Raw genomic sequence first — 9,339 nt, 5'->3', positions numbered from 1 at the left:
AAGCAAGGAAATCCTTTATCTCCTACACTTTTCATCTTGGCTGCTGAAGCTCTATCTATAGGTTTGAATGCTCTACATTTGAATCTTTATTTTTGTGGTTATGGAATGCTTAAGTGGAGTCCTAAAATCAACCAATTGGCATACACGGATGATACTATCATTTTCTCTTTATCAGATGTTACCTCTCTTAGATTAGTGATGAATGTTTTGACTGCATATGAGGCAGCTTCTAGTTAGTTGGTGAACAAGAGCAAATATGCCCTTTATATGCATCATTTGGTTGATATGGATGTTGTCACAAAGGTTGAAAGAATCATTGGAATTGGAAGAAAAGAGTTTCCTTTCACTTATCTTGGGTGTCCTATATTCTATTCTAGGAGGAAGATGGATTATTATCAAGATTTGATCACTAAGGTTATGGATAAATTTCAAGCATGGAAAGGGAAATTATTATCAATTGGTGGCAGGGCAATCTTGATTTCTCATGTTCTCCAAAGTATGCCAATTCACTTGCTTTCTGCAATGAATCCTCCACATTATGTCATTAACAAGCTTTACAAAATATTTGCACAATTTTTTTGGAGTAGTACTATATGAGGCAATAGTAGGCATTGGGATTCATGGAATACTTTGTGCATGCCTTGTGATGAAGGGGGTATTGGGTTTAGATCACTGCATGATGTATCAAGGGCTTTATTTTGTAAGTTGTGGTGGAATTTTAGAACAAAGCCAAGTTTATGGAGTTCCTTTATGTGCCAAAAGTATTGCAAAAAGCTAAATGCTATAATTGTGCCTTGGAGGAGGGGATCTCATACTTGGAGGAAAATGTTGGAGTGTAGGGATGCTATTGAGCATCAAATTACATGGCAACTGAAGATGGGCTCTTCTCTTTTTTGGTTTGATAACTGGACAGGACTAGGGGCTTTATATTTCTTAGTTCCTCCAATTTTTTTGATTGATGAAACAATTCACAATGTGTATGAAGTGGTGGAGGAAGGTGCATCGAATGTTGAGAAAATTATGGAGATTCTGTCTGAGGAGTTTGTTGTGCACATTCTGGAGAAAATTAAGCCTCCAGTTATGGAGAACACTTTAGATGTACCATACTGGATGCTTGAGACTCGTGGTAATTTTCAGTGGCGGAGGCAGGATCTTGACGATGGGGGTTCAAAAAAAATTGTATCTAGTGGAGATTGAACTCATGACCTTATGTATATTTTAAACTCCCTTGACCACTAAACTATATTTTTAGATTGTGTTAAGGGGGTTCAAAACTTAATATATAGAGACTGATTTTGCCTTATATATACAGTATATTTTTTCGGCGAAGGGGGTTCGGGTGAACTCCCTTGCCCCCCCTAAATCCGCCCCTGGTAATTTTAGTGTAAAGTCTGCATGGGAGTATTTAAGGAGGAGAAATAATCCAAGACTTGCATACAAAATGATATGGGTAAAGGGATTACCTTTCAAGATCTCATTCTTCATGTGGAAAGTGTGAAAAAATAAACTTCCTCTTGATGATTTCATGACGCGATTGGGATATTTTATGCCTTCAAGATGTTGGTGTTGTATTGAGCCAAAAGAAGAATCTTTGATACATTTGTTCTTCACATCACAGGCTGCCAAGACAGTATGGAAATATTTCCTATCTAGAGCTGGGATACGATTGGAGGGATTGACATTGCATCAGGCGATCACTAGCTGTTGTACAGTTCAGGTGCTGCCCAGAATTAAGCCAATTATGCAAGCCCTTCCTTCTTGCATTATATGGGAACTGTCGAAAAGGAGAAACAACTTTAAACATGGGGAAGTAGTCTCAATCAGTTGGGTTATTTACCAGGTATCCTCTTCTCTTCAAGCTCTTGTAAGAGTAAGGAAGCCAGGCTTACTAATGTTCCTCATAAGTGGCAAGATCGGTTAACAATGCTGGAAAACTATACTCCTAGGCTGAAGTATGACAAGGTGATTGGGGAGTTGCCTATAGTGGGTTGGGTGAAGGTAAATACTGATGGTGCCTCGAGGGGGAATCCAGGGAGGAGCTCAATTGGTTTGTGTATAAGAAATAATGATAGAGATTTAGTATATGCTCTTGGAAGGGAGATCAATGCTACAACAAATACAGAAGCTGAAACAGTTGCAATTCTGGAGGCTTTAAGGATTTGTAGTGCTCACAATTACATGCAAGTATGGCTTCAAACAGACTCTTTGCTCTTGAAGAATATAGTTGAAGGATTGTGGAAGCCTCCTTGGTGTATTGTGGAACAAGTGGAGGAGATTTGGCAGCTCTTGGGCAGGGATAATTTTAAAGTCTCACATATTTTCAGGGAAGGGAATAAACTGGCGGATCATCTTGCAAACTATGCTTTGGATGTATGAGAGATTGAATGTCATGGCTATTGGCATTTAGATTCAATTGGGAGAAGAATAGTTAATGAAGACAAACTCCAGTGTCCTTATTTGAGGGTGAAAGTAGCAAGGAAGTAAGGTGTAAGGTGGCAAGGTGGGAGGGAGTAAAGAAGCATCATGTACAAATACTGTGGGAGGAGTACATGGTGAGACTAGTTTTAGCTAACAAATTTTTCTTTTTTGCTGGTCAATTTTCAGCACCTAAAATTTGCCTTTCGATGGAATTTCAAATGGTGGTGTTAGTGCTTTGCACTCAAACCATTGAAAGGACAACAAAGGCAAGCATAGATGTTGATGCAAAGCAGGGCAATCTCCTGCACAGTTTAAGAAGCAGCAAAAGTTTTTTGAAAAAAATAGAAGCAAAGGTGGATATAATGCCTAGAATGTTTAAGCGAAATGGGCAAGGTGGGCTAGGTGTTAGAGGAGGAAGTAATGTGATCTCAATGGATACAGGGAGTCAGGCAATAGTGAGTGTAATACAACAAGGCAGGAGTAGTAGGGAGATAAAATTTAGAAGCAACAATCAATATGTCACTCAGGTAGGAAAATTCTTTGAAAGTCAAGGTAAGGAGTTGGAATGGTAAATCTGGTACAAAGGAGCTACTGATTTAGTTGGAGAGGAAAAGAAATGATGAGTAAGGAGGCAGAGAAAAGGGATGGGAACTTGATGGGAAATGTGACATTCAAGCAGGACCAACACTCTCAAATCCTTTTAGAGGAGATGGTGTTGATCAATTTTTTCACTAACATCGTGTTTTTTTGCAGGAGACGTTGATGTACTCATGCCTTGTCATTTAATACGACTTCTATGGGCGGTATTAGTACTTGGTACTCATTCCCTTGAAGAAGAAACGGTGGCAAGCACAAGCATGAGAAAGCAATTTTGGATAGCTCCTTTCATAAGCCTGGGTAAACTCTGGTTTTGGCGCGTAATTCTGGGCAAATTGGCTCATCATGGGCTCAAACCCATAGTGCATCAACATATTATATTTCATGAGCTATCACCAGATGCAAGGAGTTCAATAGTAGGTAAAGGGACAGTACACGAAAATGGAGCCAAGAATGACATAGCTGGAATCCACATTAGCAGCATGTCTCACTTGGAAAATTCATACGGAGAATCTGGGCTAAGATGGGGTTAACACTCTCACATGGCAAGCTTCTAGGATACTTCAGGATGATTCTTGGTCAAGGATTGCACAGAAAAATCACAGGATACCACGTGCATCTGATGGCAAAAGTTATGCAATTTTTTGACAAATGTACACTCTATATCTGATGGTTTTGTTTTTGATGGGGTACAATGCTTCATGACTCATACAAGGAAATATACATTTTTGGCTATTCTGGGCAGTGGCTAACCAAGAGAAAAATCAATTTCAACGTCAACACAAACAAAGAGGATATGCGTGCAAAAACTAGGCAGCGGATATTCATTCAGCAGGTTATTTGTGTAAGGCATGGAAAATACAGCTGATGATGCAGCTTTATGGGCTTGAGGGACTAATTCTTAGATGCATAAATTATACTAGATCACATGTTATATCAAGGTTGAGCATAAAACTCAACATTGATAATAGTGTGAGCACGTGATTTTTGCCCTACATGAAATACTCCTATAAAATCAAAGAAAATAGAGTTTTTCTTAATTATTTGCCATTTTTAGGAATTTTTGTAGATTTTTATTAATTGTTTGCATTTTTCCTGCATGTTTAATTTTTATTTTAATCATGAAAAAATACCAAAATATCATGCATTGCATTTAGGATTTGTTTTTACATTTTTAAAATTAACCAGTAATTATTTGTTTTATAAAAATTAAAAATCACAAAAATTGCTTCATTTTTACACTTTTTTCCTTTTATTGATTTTTTCTCTTTTAATTTAGGATTAAGTAGCTTTTATAATTTTTATAATTATCTTAATTTCACATGTTTAGATAATCTAGGATTTTAATTTTAAGATTTTTAAAATCAAAGAAAAGAAAAATAAAAAAAGATTTTTGATTTAGTCTTCCTATCCCAAAGTTAATTAGCCCAAATTCGTGACTCAAATCCCTTCAACTCCAAAAACATTGAGGCCATACCCTTCCCCCATTTGACCTAACCTAATTCTTACCCCTATATAATAATGTTAAGTCCTAAAATAAAGACCTAGACAGATTCCTAACCCCATTCCCAACGGCGCTCCCCTCAACAGACAAAAATCAGACCCTCCGCCCCTTTTACTTTCTCTCTGCCTCATAGGAAAAGAAGAAGAAACCAAATCAGTTGGATTGAAATCCAACGTTAACAGCAAAATGCTTCATAGATTGAAATCCAAAATCAATTCACGTTGAAATCCCTTAACACTTCCGCCTAATTGAAATCTCCCTAAATCTCCTTTCAAGTACTGCTGAAGCATCAATCTCCCTAATTGAACCGGTGACTTGGGACATCATAAATTATCCCAAGTGGCGACTCTGAATTTAATAAATAAATAATCTCGTTTCAATTGTCACTTTAAGTTGGAAAAAACTCCTTTATATACCCCTTCATGGGGGTGTAGGAAAAAGGAGGTGTGACAAATAGGACTTGTGTAGTTTTCATTTTTTATTTTGTTCATTGCTTAGGATTTCCTCATGACATTGTTTCTTTTAATTTTCTATATATATATATAAAAACTAGCTAGGCACTGCCTAGTGGATTTGCTAAAAGAAATATTATAGGCCACCAGAAAAAAAAAGAAAAAAGAAAAGAAAAAGATAATCCTCAAAGTGGTGGCAGCTATTAAAAGAAAAAGTGTGCTTAAAGAAAAAAAAAAAGGGCTAAGGAGGGGGGTTAACACAATAATGTAATGGTGTAAGGAAGATGTGACAAAGTTAAGAGCTTAAAAGTACACAATGTAGTGGAGTGCTTAGGGAGGTGTAGTCACTATACCCAGATGTATCTTACCTGTCCCGCAGCCAACATTACAATCAAATAAAGTCCTATTTGATTCTTGACCGAATGAGCTCGATTAATCGAGTATTACACTACGAGCAAGCCTATGGTGTGTTGTTTGTGGCATAAGAATTTGTTCTGAGGGTGAGTGAAATGTTGTATTCGAATTCCTCAGTGTGTGGTTTGTAAACGATATAAGTCTCTTTTGTAATGAGTAGGTGTTGATATCAACTTTTTCCTTATATATTTCAATATGCAAAATAACTTCACAATATCATATATAAGCATGTCCAAGGGTTTTATTATTTTTTCCATAATTTTAAGGTTTTAAATTGATTTATTTTATCCCTTTTTATCCATAAAATCCCCAATAATTATTTCCAAAATTATTGTTTTGATAATTCATCTATTTAATTTCTATATTTATGCCAAAATATGGCTAAGATAATTTTTATATATTTTTTATAATTACATTTAGTATTTTTAAAGCTAAATTGCACATAATTGTAATATTAGCCCTTTTAAGATTTAATTATGTTTTATATGCATAAAATTGGATCATGTATTTTTAAATTGCTAATTATGTATTATAAATCATTTCAGCATCTTAAATTATTTTTCAAAAAATATTTACTATTTTTTATAAATTAAATAGAGAAAAACTGGCTATTTAACTTATAGCCAAATTGGCTTTCAATTCTAGCCTAAATCCAACGGACCCCCAACCCAATTAAAAACCCACCGGACCCAAGCCCAAACCAAAATCATACCCGACCCAATATCCCCATCCAATCCTGACAGTTGATCATTTTGATCAACGGTCCACAACCCACCTTCCTAAATTAAACCTAAACGACCCCCACCTAAACCCTCTCATTCACTCATTCACCCTCTGCCGTTACATCTCTCAATTCTCTCATCTCTCTCTGAAACGCTCCACCTGCTGGGCCATTTCCTCTCTTCTCCGGCTATCTCCCTGCCGGAATCCATGGTGGTCTCGCCACCTACCAGCCTTATGGTTCCCTTTTGAATGTGTGTCATCGTTTTGAGGCCTTCAAGTGAACCAGAGGCGGTTTACTTGCCTCTCATGGTTTCTCATGCCATTTTCCGACCATCCATGGCCGTTCGAGTAAGATCCATGACTTTTCCGGCTAAAACCGGTAATATTTTAAGGATTTCTCACCTTCTCTGGGTTCTCCGAAACCCTAACTCTAAAGATTTTTCGATTTTCTTTTAGATCTGTCTTAGATCTGTATATATTATGAGCTTTGTTGTTTTCCTCAAAGGTTTTTCCTGATTTTTTCCAAAGTGCCTCTTCGTCTTCAAGATTAGGGTTTCTTAACCCCCTTTTAAATAACTTCTCCTCTGATTTTCAGTATTATCATATGATTTCACTATGTTTAAATGGTTTACTTATGTTTTTCTTCTACCTGATTCATCATGTTGAAAACCCTAATTATTTTGGTTTATCCGGGGTTCTGGAACTGTCTTTGCTTACCTGATTTGTATGTATACCTGTTTTGATTGATTTCTTTATGATTAAAGCTTTTTCTTTGTTTATCTTGACTGGTTCTAAGTTCTTACTGCTTTTTAACTTAAAATCTCTAATTTCTTTCTTCACTTGAGTCTTAAAGGTTTTCTTTACTTGTTTCTGTGGGTTGGCCTGATCTTTTTTACCTGTTTCTGTGTGTTAGATTGGTTTCTTCACTCTGGCTCTATGTGTTAGCCATGACTATCTGACTTTATTAAGTTTCTGTTGATCACCATGCTTCGAATGGGTTCCTTTTGCTACTGAGTCCTTAGCCTACTCGTATCACTTCTGTATGATTGTATTCAGCTAGTTTGTTCATCTCTTGCTTCTTTTTGTCGATATGGCTGACCTTGCATGTCTGATACGCCTGTTCATTCTTCTCTATTTATATGTCGAAGTACAAAATCATGACTCCCTCTTAATTGATCCTGATTTCCTTAAATTACGTTTGATTGCAAAGTTTTCTTATAAACCCTTAAAATTTTACTTGTTAGTTTAAGTTGATAGATTTCATTTCCATATTTGTTGTGGTGCTTCATTCTTATTGAATCCTTTCCTCAAATTAGTATATTCTGTACTTAGACTCAATCATATGCTCTATACTTTTACTACCACTTATAGGGTAAAAACCAATCTTTCTCAACTGATTTTCTTTCCTTGGTTATCCCTGTTGGTATCCGTTTAAGTTGTAATTCCTTGATTAAAGGGGAGTACTTGTATTAATTGGATTCTAATTTTGATTACTTCCATAATTGTGCTAAACATTTACTTGTTACCTTATTTTCTATCTATTTTCAAAGCTATAAATACCCTAAGTCTTTCATTAACAAGACACGAGACTTGGCTTTCAAAAACCCCTCTCTTATTTAAAAACAATTTTGTGTTATTCTGCTACTATTGGCCGGCTGCAAGCCAAGGCTAATCATCTGTAAACTTTGGTTCTTTCATTTTGTTCACCTCTATCTTCACTGGTATGTCCTAGTTTATTTTAAAGCCTCAACAACATGTTTCTATTCCTGCTTCAGTTTCTTTTATTTCTGGCCTGCTTTTACTTGTGGTTTTGTTTTGAAGTTTGTATCCAAGCATGTTGATACGATTCCCCTCCCTTTAAATTCATGTGATTCAAAGCATGCCTGGACGATTGTATTCTTTTACCTACTGTGCACTTACCATGTTGTGAATCCCAAATCCCATATCCCTCCTCTATGTGTTCATGACTGGTTTGTGATTATGCCAGTGTCCAACTATCCCCGAGCATGTCCCTACCAGTCCTAATACTCCTACTGGGGTCAGATGTCTATGGTCAATATATATGTATCCCCAAACCCCCTTTTACCCTATGTGTGATTACTGGATACATTCACTTGCTGTGTATGGTCTTACCCTGAAGGGTTTGAACTCTGTCTTACTAATACAACTTGTTTCAACCATCTCTGCTATTAATTGCTTTCAAAATGGACCTGTCAGTCCAGTTTTTAAACAAACTCCTTTCAAACATGTGCCTGCACTTTCACTATACTCTTAGACCACTAGGTTCTGCCCCTTTTGTGTGAGCCTTGCCTTGGGACCCTTGAGCTCCCTCTGAACTTGGACACATGAAAGCTGGCCTTTCCACACTGCACTTACTCTGTCTTGGCTATAAAATCTGGGTGTGAGCACCGCCCGGGATCCCTTGAGGTCCTTAGGGAACTCTGGCACACCTAGATATGAGGAAAAGCTATGAAACAATCTTGGCACTTGAGGTGATTGATTACATAACTCAGAGAGGAAGTCCTAATCATACCTTCTATAGTGTAACTTCTTATTTTTCATTGCTACTTATGTAATTCATTTCAATGTTGGTCTGTAATAACCTATTGTAAACAAGTATTGGGGTTGGCTATTGAAAAGGGATGGGGAAAATATGCATGTTATAGTTGTTAAGGGTAGAAAACATGTTATTAGGTTTATATTCCTAATTGCGCAATAGAAACTATGCTTAGGGTTCATACATGCATTAGAAATCATGCTCTTAGGTCCCATGTTTCATGCTTAACACCTCATCCGTTACTAATCCATATTTTATGTCTATCACTTAGAAATCATGCTCCTAGGACGATAACAACATTGGCATAAAAGTTGTTACTCTTGTACTTTTAGAAATCATACTTCAATAATTTTGCAACTCTTGTGTGCATTTAGAAATCATGCCTTAGTACTTCTGTTTTTTAACAATCCTGTCATCTGCATGTGTATATTAGATATCATGTTCTAGGATCCTGTACGCATTTTTAAAGATGCCTAGTTAATTACTAATTCATGAAAAGGTAATAAAAATAATCTCACATTGTGATGTTTTCTGAATAAAGCTGGTAATAATCTCTTCATTCGTATCAACTAGAACAACATGTTCTTATGATAAAATAATTTCCAAACTATTTTCTTAATAACCTAGGTAATTGTTGCATGTTATTTTACGCCTAGGCAATCCTTAGGCAATTA

The 9,339-nt window shown here is 36.4% G+C and overlaps 1 protein-coding gene across 1 annotated transcript; it reads left to right on the top strand.

Annotated features, from left to right (window-relative positions):
* The first annotated feature begins 1,923 nt into the window (after positions 1–1,923).
* LOC138877893 (uncharacterized) lies at positions 1,924–2,376 on the top strand. Its single transcript, XM_070157539.1, has one exon. The coding sequence runs from the start codon at positions 1,924–1,926 to the stop codon at positions 2,374–2,376; it is 453 nt and encodes a 150-aa protein (XP_070013640.1).
* The last annotated feature ends 6,963 nt before the right edge of the window (positions 2,377–9,339 follow it).

This window comes from Nicotiana sylvestris, chromosome 9 (genome assembly GCF_000393655.2).
Source record: "Nicotiana sylvestris chromosome 9, ASM39365v2, whole genome shotgun sequence".
In the NCBI taxonomy this organism is placed as follows: Eukaryota; Viridiplantae; Streptophyta; class Magnoliopsida; order Solanales; family Solanaceae; genus Nicotiana; species Nicotiana sylvestris.
The sequence above is the reverse complement of the archived record's forward strand: the minus strand, read 5'-3'. Positions and strand labels throughout refer to the sequence as shown.

What these genes read in the sequence shown, in the direction of transcription:
- LOC138877893 (XM_070157539.1), top strand. Translation starts at nt 1,924, where the DNA reads ATGCTGGAAAACTATACTCCTAGGCTGAAGTATGACAAGGTGATTGGG.